This window comes from Vigna radiata, chromosome 1, assembly GCF_000741045.1.
Source record: "Vigna radiata var. radiata cultivar VC1973A chromosome 1, Vradiata_ver6, whole genome shotgun sequence".
Taxonomy (NCBI): domain Eukaryota; kingdom Viridiplantae; phylum Streptophyta; class Magnoliopsida; order Fabales; family Fabaceae; genus Vigna; species Vigna radiata.
Window position 1 is genome coordinate 1,297,825 of NC_028351.1, and position 20,919 is coordinate 1,318,743.

At 34.8% G+C, this 20,919-nt stretch overlaps 3 protein-coding genes across 5 annotated transcripts; 2 read left to right on the forward strand and 1 right to left on the reverse strand.

Annotated features, from left to right (window-relative positions):
• The first annotated feature begins 176 nt into the window (after nt 1-176).
• LOC106770304 (DEAD-box ATP-dependent RNA helicase 38-like) lies at nt 177-4,336 on the forward strand. The gene is made up of 7 exons (XM_014656123.2): nt 177-532; nt 627-1,145; nt 1,245-1,310; nt 2,011-2,415; nt 2,509-2,632; nt 3,621-3,706; nt 3,832-4,336. The coding sequence occupies exons 1-7, from the start codon at nt 209-211 to the stop codon at nt 3,892-3,894; spliced, it is 1,587 nt and encodes a 528-aa protein (XP_014511609.1). The 5' UTR covers nt 177-208; the 3' UTR covers nt 3,895-4,336.
• Nucleotides 4,337-5,815: 1,479 nt separating this feature from the next.
• On the reverse strand, nt 5,816-12,337 carry LOC106771695. The gene is made up of 13 exons (XM_014657703.2): nt 11,889-12,337; nt 11,713-11,780; nt 11,040-11,093; nt 10,333-10,416; nt 10,126-10,211; nt 9,497-9,577; nt 8,467-8,588; nt 8,124-8,165; nt 7,481-7,557; nt 7,312-7,402; nt 7,150-7,231; nt 6,353-6,425; nt 5,816-6,138 (listed from the first exon to the last, which is right to left on the reverse strand). Exons 1-13 carry the CDS (start codon nt 12,129-12,131, stop codon nt 5,970-5,972), a joined length of 1,272 nt encoding a protein of 423 aa, XP_014513189.1. The 5' UTR covers nt 12,132-12,337; the 3' UTR covers nt 5,816-5,969.
• A 1,911-nt stretch (nt 12,338-14,248) lies between these two features.
• On the forward strand, nt 14,249-19,147 carry LOC106771680 (L-aspartate oxidase, chloroplastic). Of its 3 annotated transcripts, none has more exons than XM_022781534.1 (8): nt 14,249-14,467; nt 14,994-15,145; nt 15,720-16,071; nt 16,202-16,444; nt 16,656-16,712; nt 16,804-16,884; nt 17,377-17,438; nt 17,892-19,147. In XM_022781534.1, the coding sequence occupies exons 1-8, from the start codon at nt 14,423-14,425 to the stop codon at nt 18,946-18,948; spliced, it is 2,049 nt and encodes a 682-aa protein (XP_022637255.1). In that variant the 5' UTR covers nt 14,249-14,422; the 3' UTR covers nt 18,949-19,147. The 3 variants fall into 3 exon arrangements, with proteins under 3 accessions (XP_022637255.1, XP_014513179.1, XP_014513173.1); XM_014657693.2 differs by having other exon boundaries at nt 14,249-14,399; XM_014657687.2 differs by having other exon boundaries at nt 14,249-15,145.
• Nucleotides 19,148-20,919: the final 1,772 nt, after the last annotated feature.

Consider the following 20,919-nt stretch of genomic DNA (forward strand, 5'->3'; position numbering starts at 1 on the left):
ATGGTTGGACAACAAAATTTTTTACATTTTTTTTTTAAAAAAAATGACATAAACAAAAGACATTTTTGTGGAGGTGCGCAAATAAATTGTGGAGGTGCAAGAAGCAAAATCGTATAATGTTCATATAAGGCCCAAACATTTGTACTATTGGCACCGTCATTGGAACGCAACCTTCGACCAACACATTATTATTTATTTTTTTCGGCGCATGCTAGACGAGGACGGAAACAAGGTCAAGATCACCACCACCACGCGCACCCGTAAGCTCGCCAAGGCGCGTCTCAGCAAACGTGCCGTCGAGCGCCGAATCATGGCAGAACCATCCACCGCCGCCGCCACATCCACCACGGCGGACCCTCCGCCGCCAGTTACCAAAAGATGGGCTGACGAAGAGGACGAAGAAACCGAAGCCTCCTCCACCGCCACCGCCACTGAAGCCTCTTCCGTCAACCTCGATTCATTAAAAATCGAAGACAACGATGAGAACCCTCCCAAACTCTTGGATGACCCCGACGATTCTAGCATTCAAAAGGTTCGTTTTACTCGCAACACAACACTTCTCTCTTTCTTGTTCTCTCTGTTTACAGTGTTTTGAATTGAATGTTAGGGTTTTGTAATGTGGTCAGGTTACCTCTGGAGAAACGCCGTACACGTCGGCTGCGAAGTTCGAGGACTTAAACCTCTCGCCGGAGCTTCTGAAAGGGCTCTACGTGGAGATGAAGTTCCAGAAGCCGAGCAAGATCCAGGCGATAAGTTTGCCGATGATCCTCAACCCGCCGCACCGTGACCTCATCGCGCAGGCGCACAACGGGTCTGGGAAGACCACGTGCTTCGTGCTTGGGATGCTCAGCCGCGTCGATCCCAAGGTGCAGGCGCCGCAGGCTCTCTGTGTCTGCCCAACTCGGGAGTTGGCTAATCAGAACATCGAGGTTCTCCGCAAGATGGGNAAGTACACCGGGATTGCGTCGGAGTGCGCTGTGCCGACGGATAGCAATGCGCTCTCGATCGCGAAAAGGGCGCCGATTATGGCGCAGGTGGTGATCGGAACCCCTGGCACCATCAAGAAGTGGATGAGCTTCAAGAAACTTGGGGCCTCCAGGTTGAAGATTCTTGTTTTTGACGAGGCAGATCAAATGCTTGCGGAGGTAATTTTATTGCGTTGCCCACTTGCTGAACTTGTTATTACCGTGATTTATTGGAGGATTGGTTAGGTTAGACTGAAGATATTAACTTTAATGTTGCAGGATGGATTTAAAGATGATTCCCTGAGGATAATGAAAGAAATAGAAAAAGTTAATTCTAATTGTCAGGTTGGTTGAATTCTCTCTCACGTTGTTCTTCCATGGATTATGATATCTCCATTCTCCATCTCCACAAGAAATTATTTCATAGATTTGTCTACGGGACAGATATATATGCTTCAATTAGACTCAGCCATATATTTTACATTGAAACATGTGCTGCAGTGGGTGAAATTGATTTTTTATAGTAAACCAAATGGAAGCTAAGTAACCGCATGATATATTTTTTCTTGATGCAATTACTTTACAAGTGATGTGTTAGTTTCTCTGATTGGTTTAGCCTCTTCAACTTGTGGCAAATTTCTGCATCATATAGTGACTGGTGATTGCATGTGTATGCAATCATACGTGTAGAGACATGATACGTAGTTATAGTCACCTATTCTTCAGCATATTTTTTTGTTAGTTCATGCAAAATTTAAATCACTTTGAGCCCTTTTATAACGTATGAAAGATATGAAGTTAACCATCCATTCATATTACGAGAAGAGAAAACAGTCTAGTGAAATATATCTTGTTCAGTCAAACAACATCACATGGATATAAAGATTACATCTTCTTTTGGTTGATATTTAATGGATTGATACTAGTCAATTTGAATTTGCACAATTTTGGAGCCACATAACTATTGGATCTGCATTTGAATAAAGCTTTCTGCAGTGAGTTTCTTTTTATCTAGAAAATTGATTGGTCTTGTGTGTACCTCCAGGTTCTTCTGTTTTCTGCTACATTTAATGACACCGTCAAAAATTTCGTTTCAAGGACAGTCAAAGAGGATCATAATAAACTTTTTGTAAAGAAAGAAGAACTATCTTTAGATGCAGTGAAGCAATATAAAGTCTACTGTTCTGATGAACTTGCGAAGATTGAAGTGATAAAAGATTACATATTTGAAATAGGAGAGAATGTGGGGCAAACCATCATATTTGTGCGTACAAGAAATAGTGCACAAATGTTGCATAAATCACTTGTTGACATGGGCTACGAGGTTACATCTATACAAGGTGCTCTTGGTCATGACGAGAGAGAGAAAATTGTTAAGGAGTTCAGAGACGGTTTGACTCAAGTTCTTATTTCAACTGATCTTCTTGCTCGTGGCTTTGATCAGCAACAGGTACTGTGTTGGTTCTCTCTCCCACTCTTCTCTTTTTGTCTGTCCTTTTTTCTTTTAAATGTGGTTACATCCTAACAATTTATATTTATTCAGGTTAATTTGGTCATCAATTATGATCTTCCGATGAAACACACTGCCAGCTATACCCGTGAACCCGAGCCTGATTGTGAAGTGTATTTGCATAGGGTTGGCAGAGCTGGGCGTTTTGGGCGCAAAGGTAATTTCCAGATTTCTCTGCTTACTCTTATGTAGTTATAATAAATTGTTAAAGTTGCATTATTAAGCTATGAAGCACCGAGACCTTGGTAGAAAAGTGTGGCGCCGTGCCCAACACTTGTCAGACACTTCTATTAGATGTCCAACCCTATTCCACTGTCACAATTTTTTGCTGGCTGACATCTCTTTGACATGGTTTGGCTGACGCTACTGTATTTAAAAATAGCAAAAATTGAAAGAAGACGACCTATACTAGATATAATGGATGACTTATTTTTTAGGCTTATAAAAAGGACTTTAGTAGTTATTTTAACGATTGAGATTACATGTTTGTTATTTAAGATTCTACTGTGAAAGATGTTATTGCAAGGAAAACTGTAACAAATTTGTTTTTACAACATGAAAATCTTAATCCTCATTGAGAGTTTTGTCATGATGCTTATATTACATGTGTGCATTTGTTGTGGGTGTGTACCAGCAGTTATAGGTATCCTATATTTTGGTCATTAGTTGTGTTAGTGGTGTCAGTGTCAGAGTCGGTGCTTCATAGGTATTAAATGAGCCCTCCTAATTCCTTTTTTTGTGGTGCTACTTGTTTCAATATATATTATTACTCTGACGGGGTTAGAAATATTTTTAGCTAGTGGGCTGTTGAGTTGGTGGGACTCCTGAAAATCAGAGGACAAAGGAGATTTTAAAAATTGACTATTTATCTGTAGTTCTTATAGACTTTATTACTTCTAAATTCTTTTTCTTTTTCCATATTACCGGACAGAGCAGATATTTAGTTTGACTGATCACCCTGGTCAGACTGGTGTTTAAGTTGTAATATGTACCTGTTTGGCCACAGTATCACTTCATGCACATTTTTTTGCTTTACCCTTTTATTCCAAAGAAAGTGATTCATAACTTCATTCTTCCTATGAATCATATTTTCAGCGCTGGTATAAAATAGTTAAGTTATCCGTTTGTTTCTTTTGATCCTACAGGAGCTGTATTTAACCTGATATGTGATCAAAAGGATGAAAGGCTCATGTCGAAGATTGAGAATCACTTCGGCACTCGTGTAGCTGAGGTGTGTCAATTGATTCATAGCACCGATTCTGCTAAATTTGATTTTTTTTTATTATCTGTTCTGAAGGAGTTGTGAAAATATCCATCTTAAATAACATTATTTTGTTAATGTGACTGGGTATGCAGGTGCGAGCACAAAGTGTTGAAGACTATAAAGGTGCTCTCAAGGAAGCTGGTTTACTGCAATGATGTGAATCTGCACAAGTCGAAGGCTGGCTTGTGTTTCTTCTCAATGTGCCTGGATTCTGGCCAAGGAATTCGATCATAAGAATGAATGATTTGATTATTCTGCAGGAGCACATGCTGATGATGGTTAAGTTTTGGGGATGGAAAGTTCTTGTTCGTGTTTCTCCGCAATGTGCCTGGATTCTGGCCAAGGAATTTGATCATAACAATGAATGGTTTGATTATTCTGCAAGAGCACATGCGGATGGTGGTTAAGTTTTGGGGATGGAGAGTTCTTGTTCGGTCTGTTTTCAATACTGCTGCAGTCGTGCTTCATTTCTTCCTTATAATTTGCAGTGTGTGTAATTTAGATTTTTTCTGGTCAAACATTTATAAATTTAGATTTTTTTTCTTGCCTCACATGTTATGATTAAGATTAATTTTGAAAGTAGTTATTCTTGCCTCACATGTTATGATTATTAAGTGGATCTTGTTTTATTACATAAAACAAAAGCATGCATAAAATTCTTACCTTGCTAAAACACAACTTCAATAGTTATTGAATATTTGTTATTGTCACTCTAACTGCATGACATCTTATATATATTTAAAATTATTGAAAGAATCAATATTGCTACGATATAGATGTTCTTAGGTTAAATAAAATACTTTTTTTGAAAATTATATTTTTAATTCTGAAAGTATTTGTAATCTTGATACATATATATAGATAGATTATTTAAACGAGAAGTGAGCCTTTTTTTTTTTTTCCTTTTCTAATCAAGGAGATGTACGTTTTACATCTCAATAATTTCTTCATTTTTCTGTTTCTTCCTTTCCCCGCAGTGGTAAAATTGACATTTAAAATTCCTATATTTTCTACAAAATGTCATGTAAAATATAATTAAAAGTTTCAGAATTACACATTTTTAAGACATTTTAAAAAACATAATTCTAGGATAATGATTTGGAATGCATCTCAAATTATACAATTTGAAACTATTTTTTACTTATTCGTTAGTATTTCTTTTTTCAAAGTAGTTCATAGTAAGAATTTTCAGAATGATATTTTTTAAACGAAATAAAATTTATTCTAAAATACTATTTCCCAAATGATATTTATGAAGTCATTCTGTACATATGCAGTAAGAAATTACGGATTTACACAAAGGTAAAAGCCCCCGAGACTTTTCAAGCAAAGCGGTTCTGTAGGCATTTATTGAGTTTCTGTAGGCATTTATTGAGTCTTAACTCCCTTACCCGCTTATTTTAATACTTTCTTTTGACAAAAGTACTCTTCTGAAAACTAGTCTAAAAAATTGCAACGTACCACTGCTAATTACATTATAGAAACTAGTTTCCTTAAGATAATTATATTTCACTACATTCCAGAAAATAGTATTCATAATCTATTAAAACAAAACCACATTATGTTAAAACATTAACTACATTATGTTTCTATGATGCATCAAAACATAATTACATAACAAAACTATAAACTAGTTTGCGTACTGTCTGCAACATGTGAAAAAATGTATAATTTACAGGAGATGACTTGGGTGAAGGAAACACTAGTGAAAGAGAAGGCTGCAGGGGAGGGAGGAGAAAATGGAGAGGAGCAATGGTTTGCCAATAAGAAGGGAAAGAGGGAGAATTGTGAAGAATAAAAATGGAATTGCAAAATGAAAGGTCTTCCTTCTTAAGGCAACCCATTTGAATAACAGTTTAACTCCTTAACAACTTGGCAATCACAGACACTTTATAACATATCAATGCCATCTTCCTACTCTATCCGGAAAAATCTCAGCCAACATACTCTTTGATTATGGAAAGGTAAATTGGAAATGTGAAACTTCCATTCTAGATTAACCTTTCCATTATAAAAGGTGAGGGTTGATATTTTTGGGATGCATGCATAAAGAGGCCCAAAATCGAAAGCAAGATGTATCATAAAATATTATGCATTTGGTAGATATTATAGTCAATGATTGGATGCACTGTTCTACATTAATTCTCATGAAAGCAATTCCTCTGGCCACTCATAAATAAGAATGGTGCCCTTAGCCGCAGTAGAAAAAAAATATAAAGCTAACAAGATATTACAAAATTTTATCAAAAGGTCGTAATTCTTTAGGTAAGCCGTCAAAATGTCCAGCGTCTATGTCAGATTGAAACATAGGTCGCTTTCCTGTTTCCCAGACAATGCCCTCTGCTAAGTGCTCCTTGCTTGGCGTGAGCATTACAAAATTGGGATCAGCTCTTTGATAACTGTAAATAAGCAAAAGCGAAGGTGAAAACTTACCAGTGTAAGATACAAATTTTGAAAGAGTACATTGACTCTATTCCACCAGCTCATTATAAAAAAGAAAGGTAAAGCTGAATGATACAATAATATTTTATCATGCAGTAGCAGGGGTAGGGATTCATTTTATAGAAGCATATACTTTATTGAATCAAGACATATAAGATAAATGAAACGAACCTGGCTTCTCTGAGGCTCTCACTTTGGATGCCAAATCCGTATTGCATTTTACCATCACCACGATCTCTAGTGGCTACATACAGAATAACAAGACATTCTCAGCACTTCAATCATCCAGTACCAGGATCATTGATCGTACTTTATTTAGAATCAACACCCAACCTACTCTCCCAAAAAAAAGGCAGAAAGAAACTCCATTCCTTAAATGAGATACTAATTATAATCTTGGTATACCATTTACATTTAAATTTAATTAAATCTACCACATATAATCAGACTTGCAGATCTTTTTTGCAAAATGGCCCCTGGCGGTCCCAACATAGGATCAGGCGAGGCTAAAATATATGGTTTGTTTTAAAGTATAGGTTAGGTTGGATTATTAAATTTATTTAGTTGGTCCTAGAGCTGGGTCAAGCTGCTCGTTTTCACAGCCCTAGCAAGCAGATACCTAAAAAATGATATTACAGAGGTAGTACTCACTAGTCATCCAGAAAATAATACACCACATCAACAAATCTTGCAGTGGGAAACAGGCCATCTAACGAACTTGATAATTTAACATGGGGCAGGGGCTGAAGTAGGACTAGAACTTCCGGTGACCAAAACTAAAAAAGCAGAATCATGATATAAAACTTAATTTTTATGCTAGATATTGGTGTTGACCCTTGATCATCATATCATGACTACATAGGTGTTGGCCTCATAATACACACATGCTAAACAAGTCCCGGTAGCACTAAAGAAAGGAACAGGATAAAGAACTGAAGCAAGATTGAGTAGAACAATCACTCAAGAACCTGAAATACTGAGCGTGAAGGAAGGTTTCCACCATGACTTGAATGCAAGTGCCATAGATGAGCTACGAGGTCCAACCTTTGCCTGAAAAATGAGAAATAATCCACTTAGATGCATCATATATAATCTATATAAATCTGCTTAACATTGCATAGGTTTTCTACCTTCAGCAAGAAATTTTTATTAGCCTGCCAGGATGCACCTATTTGAAAGCTGGCGTCTGAAATATTGTTTGCTGCTATGGCTTCATCAACACTGACACAGAAAATTAGATTGTACATTGGTTCGACTGCAATAAGTTTGAATATATCTGTTTAGAGCTAAAAAGAATACCTTGTAAGTAACTCAAACCCAAAGTCAAGGTAGTTTGTAATTCCAACAACAGAATTCTCTTCAAGAGGGTTCTTCACCTGTTCAAATCATGTTTATGACTTTCAGTATAATATATTGATTTAACAAGAAATTATATCAGCCAGTTTACTACAACTCCAAAAGAAAACTCGAGTGAGGGTAAATTTTAACAAGAATAAATAAGTAATAATGGAATTCTATAAGCATTACGGTATCTAATCACAAGGAAAATGTATCCAAAATATAACTAAAAATAGGCCCAGGTCTTGAGTAAAAGAAGCTTCTGATTCAAAAATCTTTTCATGCAGTGACCTCAACTCAGAAACGTAAGAAAACTTAAGTACTGTTGGTATCCCAAGGCTAACCGTTCACTCTTGCAAACTAGTAAAGAAAAAGGGAAAATCAATTACATGTATGGCACTAAAAAGATCAGATACATGTACAGCTTTCTTAGAAAACCAAGGAAAACCCATTAGTACGTAATTTAATTTTAAGAGATGCGACTAACTTCCATAAATCTAGACATCACCATGTTTGCAAAAATGAAAAATTAGATACTAATATGAAAACAGAGAACCACTCAGAAGATAGTGGAATGAAAGAGAGCATAGACAGAAGAACATACCCTTCTTTGAACAACCATGTGTTGATAGAATGAGGCAATAAACTGCAGATTATTTAGACTTTGAAATTTCAGTACAAATGCTTCTCAAAATATCAATCAGAATTACACAAATCATAGGTTAGGGCAAACAAATGCTAAGGTGCATTTAATATAAGCGGTTTAGGACAAAAATTAAGAGTTATGCTAAGTTACTAATGACTAGGGAAATTCTTAAACATCAATTTCTTACAAGTCACAAAACTTTCCATTTAAATATGTCACACTATTATATTACCATCAAATGACATTAGCATAAGAATTAATTAAATGTCAAAACATAACCATTTTATGTATGTGGACAAACCTGAGAGCTTTTGACAAGCTCGAGGTTGAAATTGAAGGATGGACACAATGGGCTGCCTGATCCAACACCATAGCCCAAAGCACAACTCCAGTTCGTTAAATTTGAAAGCTTGGCATTTCGTTCTAAAAAAGAACACAGGTTAGTATGCATGTATTCATATCCTTATCGCATTCAAATTAATATAATTTAGATAAATATGTTTCTAGAGTTCAGGATTTTGGGATTGTTTGTATTCATCAATAAAAACCAAATTACTAAAACTAAAATTTAATAAAGCACGAATTGAAGTTCTCCAATCCTATTACAAATGCAGGAAGAAAAAAGAGAAATTGACAGAAAAGAAAAAGCATAGATGCAAACAATTTTATTGAATCCAACACCAGGTGAAAGAATCTTTCTTCGCAAGTTTCTTTTTCATACAAATGTCTAATTGTTTGAGTGAATCCTTCCATCCTAATTCTCCATATTTATCTAATTGACCCCCTTCAACTAACTAACCACTCTAACTGCCCCTAACTGTCGTTGCTCTACTGTGACCAATTCTAAGTGCTTAGATCTTTTTCACTCTGTCCATTGCTCCACCTTTCATGGATGTAGTTGGAACTGTACATGCATGTGCAAATACACATACACTTGGAGGTAAACACATAATTCAGGTATTGAGCAGGTTCCATTATAAAATCTAAATATAATGCAAACGCTCAGCATTAATAAATTAACATACTGACTAGATGATTGATGCAACAATGTCAACTTTCTGGTGAATGCAAGATAGTACTTTTCCACTTTGGCCTATCATTTACTTACAAAATACAAAAGCAAACATCTTTAGGTCAATATATTCAATGAAAATCAAGTTCAAAACAGCATGACACTAACTACCAGAAAGGTAACCATAGTTCAATATACATGCCATAGAGAAACCAAAAAATTAAAAATTAATTTAAAAACCCAGTGTAGTAATTTTAATTAGAAAAAATCAACACATAAAGAAATATTTCTAAAGGAATAAAATATGTGTACTTCTTACTTTGCGGTTCAAACTGCACCCCAGCAGTCACCCTTCCCATCTTGCTTACCAACCATGCACTTTTTGGTAATTCGTCTTTCACTGCAACGTATGACAGTAACACAGCAAAGTTTATTTCTATTGTTTCTTCAAGTGATCATAAATCAATATTTGCAAAAATATATAACAAAATGTAACATTTAGCGGTCATGGAAAAACAATTAAAACTTCAAATGCCAGATGAAAAGGCACCACCTATATATAAATCTCATATATTTAATTCATATATAATAAATAAGACAAATGCTAACCAGTCTAACTAATTAAGGATGTCAAAAGTAGAAAGTTTTTTTACCGTGCTTTCCTATAAAAACTGCTTCTTATTGAAACCTTAATTAGTCTATAGAGAGCACTGGTTGACAAGATCCTAACTAAAAACATGTTTAGAAAAATATAAGAAGATGGTCGGCTTTTGAAAAAAATAAGGAAAAAAAAATCAATTTTATTAGTTCTTAGAAGCTAGAAAGTGTAGCTTATTAAAAAAAAAAGAATATGTAAAAGAATCATATCATACAAGCACTTTTATTCAAAACTTATTCATTCGCACCCTAAATATGGTCAAAGGTCATTGGCAAAAACCAGGGACCTACAGGCAAAAGGCATAAGTGTGACTCCAAAGGATAGATTTCCAGAACCATATCTCAACCCCATCAGGCCATAATCTTGGGAGCTTTCTCTGTAGAATTGATTAACTTTGTCAACATTGTATATTGCAATCCATGTCAGACGTGCATGCTAGAATAAGATCCTAAGTACCTAACACCTGTTTCTGCCACCATCATCAAACAAAAACACACCTTTTCTTCAACAGTAAAGGGAACACTCCGAAAGCCCCAAATCCGTATTTGGAATAGAAAGCACACGATCTCATCTGCAAAATCCTGAATATATACACCACACAACATTCATAATTCCAAATAGATGCATTGTGCATTTTAGGATCAAGGACGCCAGGGAAAGAGAAGGAAGTGTAAATGCTAGTAAAACTTTCAATACACGCTCTATTACTAGATTTCGTTTCACCCCCACCAAATAACATTGACCCACACCCTATTTAGTGGGATCCATATTTCATTCACCTAATCATAAGAGAGTGTCCAGAAGAATAATTTATATTTCTACATATAGTATTCATATTCACAAAAATGAATAAGGAATTATTTGAAAGTTTTATTATAAGCTAGTTGTAGTTCTTTAAACGAATTTAAATATTATTCTTCAATGAAAATTGAAGTTTCACCTCAGTACCCGATGCTGACCTTAAGCATCGACCTTCAGTGTACTATTAGTTACAGAGCTAAATCCCCAATTCTCATTGGACAGCAATGCCAAAAATAAATTAACCAACTCAATCTGAGTATTGTCATTTATTATAAATAATTTTCTTATTCCTTTCATTCTAAAAACACTCAGTCTCATGTTTGAAGTGAAAAAAAAAACACATTTGTTTTACTTCCATTTCCCAAACAGACCCTCAGAATTCGTTCAAGTTAGAGTTACTTACGGATCAGATGTGGATACATAAAGGTCCATAAACGTATGAGGATCGTTAACATCACTGCACACTCAACAAAAACCACAAACAATTCAAGTTACTCAACAGATTGCAGAATAGGAAGACAACAAAAAATATCCAAACAAACAAAGTTTTAAAAATGGTCCCAGAAATGCAATTCAACCACAACAGCAAGGTTTTTAAAGTGTCATCAATGTAATTCTCTTAAAGTAGATTTCAATTCTACAAAACAAGCGTAAGATGAGAATTACCTATCATTAATCCATATAAAACTTCCAACACACTCCTTTTGGTCATTTATGTCATGGATGAGACATCTTGAAGTTTGCAGAAATAGTATCGTAATATGATCTAATGAAGTTTATTGGACATATTAGTCCTGTGCTCCATATGTCCAGTCCTTAGCACACAAAGGAAGTATATACATTTATGTTCTAGTGAAGTATATATATACATGAGGATAATTTTCATCTTATAAGAGGATCAATTTCATCTTGTAAGGCTAAGTAAAACTTATCCGAAATCTACGAGTAATTATAGTGACATCAGTTGCATTTATACACAATATTAAGGAACGCCACGAAACAACATCTGTCCGCTATTTCCCACAATATAAAGAAATGCAACAAAACTGCGACTGTGACAATTTAGAGAAGAAAACCTTTGCCAGCGAAACAACGCATCTCCCATGATGCTGTCGTTGGGCTTACGATCGAGAGGACCTGTAACCTAAACATGTCACAGCAGTAGATAATAAACAAGTTTTCCTTTTCAGTTTCCATATTGCGCAAGTTTCTGAAACTAAAGAGAGGTGAGAGAGAAGCCAGGAGAAGATACAGTGGCTATGAGATCGACGTGAGGATCGTCGATTGGTTTGAGCATTAGTCGCGTGGTGAAGTGCCTGCCCTGGTGGAAATAGTCTTGGAAGAGCGAGGCGAGGGCGATCTTGCCAAAAGCGACATCGTAGGCGGAGTGAAGCATGCGGTTACGCGCGGCGATGGGAGGGAAGTCGAAGAGCGGAGGGACCAGCACCACCGGCGGCGGCGGCTTGGATTCTCTCGAGAACAACCACTTCCACATCGTTGTTCTTGGTTTCAAATCGAGGACCGAGCGAATGAGTATGGTGGATTGAAAGAAGCTCAAGAACTAGAAGAACAAGAAGTAGGTTCTACAAAGGATTTCGATAGGAATAGGTGTTCGCGCGCGCCATTTTCGCACCACCGCGACTACAATGACCCTGACGGTTTCAACTTCGAATGTGCATTTACCACGTTGCCCCATACGGGTTCTTTTTTGTATTTTTGTGAAACAAATACCGGCTTCTGGACTGGTCAAATTAGGATTAAGCCTTTACTCCCTGAACCTCATAATTAATACTACACTCTCTAGTAAAGAGAAAAAGACCAAAATATCATCAACGTATAATTTTAAAGTAAATATTGAAGAAAGGAAGAACCACCTTTAAAATAGAATAAGGTAAAAAATATGGGTGTACACTTACTAATTCTAGGAATACAGAAAGTAAGAGTCTTGTGTGAAGTTGGATTCGTCCAATTGCTGCACCCCCATATATATCGGAGAGTGCATGAAGAAAGAGCGGGGTACAGAGAGTAAAACCTCATTGGAGGAAGAAAACAATCATGTGAAAGTGTTAGTTTGGAAACATGATTGACATGGGATGTAACATGCTTTTAGACAAGTGCTAAATAAGACTCTAGTTTCTAAATAATTTTTTTTATAAAATATATTTTGTAAAAAAATATTTTTTTAATATTTTCTTAGTAGTTAAATTTTATTCTTAATTTATACTTCAAAGTAATGTTTTTAATATGTAAAATAATACATTTATTGAAAGAGTGAAATTATGGTGACGACAATATATTTGATCGCACCTCCGAAATAGGATATTCATATAAAATCTATCAATTTCGTTGAAAATGATTTTTCTTATGAAGTATAATACCTTCTTAATAAAGCACGTGTTATTCTAATATAATATTAATTCCAACCCTAAGCTTGTTTAGGACCATTTTTAACCCAAAAAGAAGGTTACTTTTTTTTTATATAAATGGTGATTGAGGTTCCAAAAATGGTGGCCAAGTTGCCAACTCCCATTTGTCTTGTTCTTGAGTGTCACCATTGAAAAAAAGAAGAAGAAGAATGCTTCTTTCACTATCGAATACAATTCCTTTTCTCCCAAATTCCAATTCTAATGGGTAGTGCTCACTTTTTCATTGAAAAGGGTTATACTATGTTTTTTTCCCCAACTCCAATAATATTAAAAAAGTTTATAATTTTATTTGAATGAAACAATTCAAATATTTTTGTTTTCTAACACTTTTATTTTATTTTTATAACCTATCAGATAATTGAGTATCGAATATTTTATTAAATATTTTTAGTCACAAAATTTTATTGAATAAGATAGTAAAAGAAGTAAAATATAAACTAAGTAAATAGCCTATATTTAACAATTACTATCATCTATCAAAATTATGGATAAATTTATTAATTTTATGATAACAACTTCGAAATTTGTACCTATTTTAAATAAAAGACAAAATTCTGAAAAACTACGATACAATTCATGAATTAATAATGATGATGATGAGATAAAATATATTATTAAAAAGAAAAAAAGGTTATCCAATAAATTATTAAATTTTGGTTTAAGTCCAACATAATATTTATTTATATTTAATTTGAACTTTTATTATTCTATTGGCTCTCAATTTATTTGAAATATTTTTATATTGTTCTTTTTTATTTGTTACATCTTTTATTATAAGAATTGTTTGGCATCATATTATAACTTATATTCTATGTATAACTAATGCAAATTACTTAATAACATTCGATTTTTTAACATTTTAGAAGATAAACACATTTCAATTTAATGAACTCATCAAGTTAATCCAAAGAGAAAGAAACTTAAAGAAATTCTATAATTTATTCAATAATGTCTACATGGAATTTAATGAATAGAAAATAGAAAAGTTACAATAAACAGAAAAGGACCACAAAGTGAAGATCCCTTTATTCTATGTTTTTCTTTGAGTCAAGGAACAAGCTCAAATTCTAGAAGTAGCTTGGGTTTTGTTTTTGTGTATATATTATTTTCGCATTTTCTGCAAAGCAACGCGACCGATATTGTACTTTTCTTGTTTTCTTCTGACTCTAACAAGGTACACTGATATGCTACGTCTCCAAGTTAACCGTTAAATTTCACTATCATCACGAAAACGTGATCACTAGCTGCTGTGTTATCTTTGCTTTTCATCCTCTTGTCTTGTTGTCAAATAAACAATTTCTTAACCAAAAGGTTGTGTTTTTCTGTGTGATCTTTAGGTGGGCATCACTTGATTTTTTATATGCTGCTAACCCATTTCTCTCTTTTAGCCTCGCCCTCCAACCTTGTATGAAAAATTTGTTCTTTGTTGTTTCTGAAATCTGAATTTTTCTTACTCTGTTGGAACTTTTGTATCATATTTCAATTTTTCTGAGTCCCACCGTCTAGGATGAGGGAAAGAAAGAGGGGATTTTTAGTTTGTATTTTGAGTAGATTTTCCGTATTTTACCTTATTTTCAAGCGTTTATTATTATGTAAGAGTTTGCATGTGCTAAGCTTAGAATTTGGTTTTGCATGTATAGCTCATGGTTGTTAGTAAGCATTTCTAGATTTGAGCGTGATCAGTGTTTACATTGAGCTAGAATGTTAAAGAGTGTGGTGCTTTATCCTTTGTTAACTTTGTTGTGTAGTGTCAATGTTTTTTTAGCAACTATTCTTAATGGTTTCTTCTGATCACATTTTCCTCTCTCAAAGGAAAGTGATCATTTGTTACTGATTGCTGCGGCAAATGTGTATAACGCCTAAAGTGAAGAGTGAAGACTTCTTGTTTGTAGTTTTCTTCAATTTTATATCTTTCTGCTTTTCATATGCAGTCGCTTACTTGTATTGCAATGGCCACTTGTATACCTGCTGGAAGTGGCACGCTGCAATTTAGAGTGACAAACTGCAAGGGAAACAGTTGCAGAAAGACTGCTTTAGCTTCTGATGCGCCAATCGCGAGATTCTTACAGAAAGATCTTTCATGGTAAAGATTTCAATCCAGGATTTGTATTAATAATTTTTGAAGTCTAAAATGCTGTTCCTGTTTGCTTCTCAGTGCTAATTGTTGGGTGAAGTTTTATTTGTTTGCATGACATCGTATAATTTTTGTTGCAATTATAGTGTTTACTTATTGTTTTTCCCAAGGTACGTTCAGAAGATTTTGATTCACGAATCATATTAGAAGTGTTCTGTATCTTGGTTTGATTGAATGCCTAAACAGAAACACCTATTTTATTTGACAGAGTCTAATTTTGCTTTTGATGAAAATTTACCTGGTTGGACAAGATCATATCATCTAGTTCTGTACTTTGTAGCACTTTCACATTATTTACTTAAATGTTTGAGGCCAAAAGTTGCGGGAGCTGGCTAGAAACCTATCTGTCTGCAAAGAGAAAAGTTATAGTAGTATTATTCATTGATTAGCTATTTATACTTAAGTGTTTTGAAGAAGCTTCTGTAAATTTGCTCCTAAAGACTCCATGGAAGTGGTTGTTCACTTTCTGCTTCATTCTTAGCCGAATTAATGATTTTCCATTGTTTTGGGTGCAAAATTTTAGGTCTAAAGCAGTATCCAAGGTCCCTCAGACCCACAGATGTGCATTTTCTGCACCTCCATTTCAAAAGAATCAGAAACTCTTCAAAGTCATTTCCTCTTGCAAGGTAGATGGTCCAACACGGTGCTTTGACTTTTCCGTTATTGGGAGCGGGATTGCTGGCCTTTGCTATGCGCTTGAAGTTGCAAAATATGGATCTGTTGCAGTGATAACCAAGGCTGAGTCTCATGAATGCAATACTAATTATGCTCAAGGTGGTATTAGTGCTGTGCTATGCCCTTCAGATTCTGTGGAGAGTCACATGAAGGACACCATTGTGGCTGGGGCATATCTTTGTGACGAGGAAAGCGTCCGAGTATGTTCTGGTCCTACTAAGATCATAAATCATTTATTAACTTTGATTCTATGACTTACTGTTCAATAATGAATTACTGTTCTATGACTACTGTATTGAACAATTTATTAACTTTGATTTTTTCTTCTAGGTTGTCTGTACTGAAGGACCTGAAAGAGTAAGAGAATTAATTGCTATGGGTGCATCATTTGACTATGGGGAAGATGGTAACTTGCATCTAATGAGGGAGGGAGGCCATTCACATCATAGAATTGTTCATGCTGCTGATATGACTGGAAAGGAGATTGAACGTGCTCTACTGAAGGCAGTTATCAACAATCCTAATATTTTTGTGTTTGAACACCATTTTGCTATTGATCTTCTTACTTGTCAGGTTTGTTATTTCTGGAATTATATTACTCTTCCTTATATTAAATGTTTTGTATCATTCACGGGGTTGCTAGTGGACAGATGTGCTGGCATTTTGAAAATTTAAAGTTTGAGGGTTTTTGTTCTTTTGAAATTTTCACACCCAAAATTGATATTTAGAGCAATTTGAATGATTTGATGTCTTCTCTCACCAAATCATTCCACTGTTGCTGCAGGATGGATCTGATATAAATTGTCTTGGTGTTGACACACTGAATACTAAAACCCTAGAGGTGGGAACAGCAGTTATCTGTCATCTTTTGAGAAGAAAATAGCTGCCATCAATGAATATGTTTTCTGAAATTTCATTTTTTTAGCTTCTAGGTGATAAGATTTCTTTCAAAGGTGACCTTACTTGCATCTGGTGGAGCTGGGCATATTTATCCCAAAACTACAAATCCCCTGGTAGTCCTCTCTTTTAAGGAATTGAATTATCTCTTCTATTATACTATTTACTGATTGGTTCATTTTCTATTTTAAGTATCTAAGAAAACAATCATGGTGAAAATTTAACTATTTAACGTGAGTTCATAATGCTGTTTTATTCTAATAGCTAAACCAATTATTATTATGAAAGAGTACTCCGAAGTAAAAAGAATTGAAAGTAAAGGACTCCTTATTTAGTTACTAACTCTTTCATAATGTCATCAACTTACTTGGATGATACAGTATAATTTTATAATGAATGATTAAGGTATAAATAGAGATCAATGTGCAATAGTAGAGTATACTTAAAATTAAAAGTGCCGTGTTTTAAAGTATCTGTTCTTAGTGTTCATAGTATTGTAATGAATCATCTTATTTTTGTGCCCCATATGTGTTGCCCTGTTTACTCTATAACCTGCATTATGATAGTCTTATTTGCATGTTAATTTGATTTACTTTTTCTAATCACAGGTAGCAACTGGAGATGGGATTGCTATGGCACACCGAGCTCAAGCTGTGATATCCAACATGGAGTGAGTAAACTATTTCAAAACTGTGATTATTTACTGTTTAATGAATATCTGGCACCAATAATAGGAAATAAACAGAATGTGCCACAGGTTAAGGATATCTATGACAAGTCTTAGTGTAATTTTGATGATATGAGGGCTTTCATAATAATAATCAATGTAGTTACTGCTCAATGAGAGTTATATGAACAACATAATTGTCTCCTGTGAAAAACATCATTTAGATAATTGCTCTGGATTTCTAGAGCCCACTTGGGGCATCTTTCTGTATCACTGAACTACTCTTTTAAATGAATGAAAATAAGCAATATAGTTAACAATGCTTTGAAGTTAATATGTGATGTATTCTATTATAAGCTGCAAATTATCTGGCCGTGTGTGTGCGATGGAGCTTATCATCTTTATATATCCTTTTCATTCTTGTGACACTGTTTTTCCAAAATCACAATTCCACAGGTTTGTGCAGTTCCATCCAACTGCCTTAGCTGATGAAGGGCTTCCTATTAAACTAACCAAGCTTAGGGAAAAAGCATTTCTGATATCCGAAGCTGTCAGAGGTGATGGAGGCATCCTTTACAATTTAGACATGGAAAGATTCATGCCCTTTTATGATGAGAGGGCAGAGCTTGCTCCAAGGGATGTTGTGGCCAGAAGCATAGATGACCAACTGAAAAAGCGGGGTGAGAAGTATGTTCTTCTTGACATAAGTCACAAGCCCAAGGAGGAAATTCTCTCCCATTTTCCCAACATTTCTTCTACGTGTCTCCTGCATGGTTTGGACATAACTCGCCATCCAATCCCAGTAGTTCCGGCTGCTCATTACATGTGTGGAGGAGTTCAAGCTGGTCTCCAAGGAGAGACCAATGTGAAAGGTCTGTATGTAGCAGGTGAGGTAGCATGCACAGGTTTGCATGGAGCAAACAGGCTTGCTAGCAACTCATTGCTTGAGGCACTGGTTTTTGCAAGAAGAGCTGTGCAGCCCTCAGTTGATTGCATGAAAAGCTCTAGTCTTGATATGACTGCATCAAACTTGTGGCCTAGACCTGCTATGCCTTTGTCTCTGGAAAGTAATGTCACTGACAAGATTTTGCCAATGACAAAGGAATCAAGGACAGAATTGCAAGCCATCATGTGGAACTATGTAGGAATAGTTCGGTCCACCATGAGACTAGAGACAGCCAAGCAAAAAATTGGTAACTTGGAGGCTAAATGGGAGGAGTGCTTGTTTCAGCATGGATGGAAGCCAACAATGGCAGGCCCTGAGATATGTGAGATGAGAAACCTCTTTTGCTGTGCAAAGCTAGTGATCAGCAGTGCGCTTTCTAGGCATGAGAGCCGAGGACTGCATTACACAGTTGATTTTCCTCATCTGGAAGAAAGCAAGAGACTTCCTACAATCATTGTTCCAAGCTCAACTGTAAACAGTACTTGGAGTTCTCGACAATTGCACAAACAGCCCATGTACCAGGATGGCATCAAATTGTGTCACAACACAATACATATAAATAGGTAGGTCTAATTGAAATTTTGCTAAATAAGAACCTCAAGTGAATGTCTTCTCTCTCTCACACACAGTTTTCTGATTTCTACTTACTTACACTCATTGTTTAACTATAGCAAGAGATGTTAGGTGAATTTGGATCAATTTCAATCAGACACATCGCTCACTTGCAATTAAATCTCAGGAAGTCTGAATACTTATTTTTGGTTCTTATGTGCTATCATGATTCTCTACATGCATATTGTTCATTCACAAGAAACCTTGGGAGGTGATTAATACTAGACATACAGACCAGCACCACTCGATTATGACTTAATCTATATAATTTATGTTAAAGAGATAATTCATATTACCTGATGATACCTGCAAGAAAGATATCGGCTGACGTTTTAGAATACTTTTCCTTTAATGGTTCTCTTCGAAGTTTAAGCTGAACTCGTTTGCACTGTTCCTTGCCCCCTTTCTCCTTTTTAAGCCATTGCATCGCATGATTCTTCATTAAAAAGGGAAAATTGATACAGGGCAAGAAACCCTTGCATGATTCTTCATTCAAAAGGGAAAATTGATACATATTGATACAGGGTAAGAAACCCTTGTAAACGCAAACGAACAAAAAAATGACATAGAGTGGCTCAAACATACAATAAAAATGTACAATCTCTATATGTACCAATGCCTAAAGACATTTAGGATAAGAAACTCTTCTAAATACAAATTAAAAGAAACAAGTATTATATTTTTTAATAGTCATTAATGTTTTTTATTGTCATATATCTAAAGAAAGATCATGCACTGGCTAAGTTTGCAGGATGCATGCAATTGGGTGACACACACCCTCATCACAAGAAGCTCCGACACAAAGAATTTAAAGAAAATTAAAAGATTGTATTGAAACGCAAGGATAAACCCATTTTGGTTCTGGGAATCTATTACATCATCAGTCTATACTATGTTTTGCGCTCCACGTTCTTCATTCAGCGCTCCACCATCATCATACAGCATTGTTGCCCTGCCCACGGCTGCGGCCACGACGGCCCGGACGGCCACGACCGGCCGCGGCCTAAAATGATCCTCATTTCTCTCACCTCCATTAATGTTTTTTAGTGTAGCCATCTTAATGTTTTTTATTGCATCTTAACGAATGATGACATTGAAACTTGAATCGGTGTGATGTTTCCAGGACAGAGCCACCTTTCAAAAGTAGTCTATATTTTTCTAAAATAAGAAAAATGAAACTGGATCATAATTTAAAAAAGACGAAAAAAAACACTTAATACTCTAGAAATTTAAAACATATTTAATCCTATTTCAAATTATATAATCTAAAATTTATCCTAAATTATATATTATTAAAATATTTTGGATTGTTTAATCAAAATACATTCTAAATATATTATAAAAAGGGTATATTAATTGATTATCGAGAAAATATACTTTAACACATTTCTACATTTATTTTGACACATAATTTCTTACTCTTCTATTATAAAAATTGTTATAATTCTAAATATGTTATAAAAGATATATTAATTAATTTTTTAAGAAAATATACTTTAACACATTTCTACATTTATTTAATACATTATTTTTTACTCTTCTATTATAAAAATCATGTTAAAGAAGTATAGATGTGTCTACCTATCCTTAATTTTTATATCACGAGAATGAGACTTGCAATACATAACTTACTGTTCACAAACATATTGTGTGGCAATGAATTTAAATAAGGAGCATTCCTGGCCCATTTCTCTTTGAACTTAGCTCAAAATCTTTCACTAAAGAAACATAAGTTAATTTAATGATTAAGGTTATTTATGTATTAATAATTACGTTCAACTATTTATTTGATCTTTATAATTATTTTAAATTTCAGCCAACAACATTAAAAATAATTTCATCTTTACAGGTAAACTATAAAAGTTTTAATTTTATACATAAAAAAAAAGTTAAAAATGACATTTTATCATGATTTTATTTTTGAAA

What these genes read in the sequence shown, in the direction of transcription:
- LOC106771695 (XM_014657703.2), bottom strand. Translation starts at nt 12,131, where the DNA reads ATGTGGAAGTGGTTGTTCTCGAGAGAATCCAAGCCGCCGCCGCCGGTG. An exon ending in ACATGGTTGTTCAAAGAAGG is followed by an intron (nt 7,558 to 8,123) that starts GTATGTTCTTCT and finishes TGATTTGAACAG; the next exon opens with GTGAAGAACCCTCTTGAAGA. An exon ending in CTTCACGCTCAGTATTTCAG is followed by an intron (nt 6,426 to 7,149) that starts GTTCTTGAGTGA and finishes TTCTGTATGTAG; the next exon opens with CCACTAGAGATCGTGGTGAT.
- LOC106771680 (XM_022781534.1), top strand. Translation starts at nt 14,423, where the DNA reads ATGCTGCTAACCCATTTCTCTCTTTTAGCCTCGCCCTCCAACCTT. An exon ending in TTGATCTTCTTACTTGTCAG is followed by an intron (nt 16,445 to 16,655) that starts GTTTGTTATTTC and finishes CTGTTGCTGCAG; the next exon opens with GATGGATCTGATATAAATTG. An exon ending in CCAAAACTACAAATCCCCTG is followed by an intron (nt 16,885 to 17,376) that starts GTAGTCCTCTCT and finishes TTCTAATCACAG; the next exon opens with GTAGCAACTGGAGATGGGAT.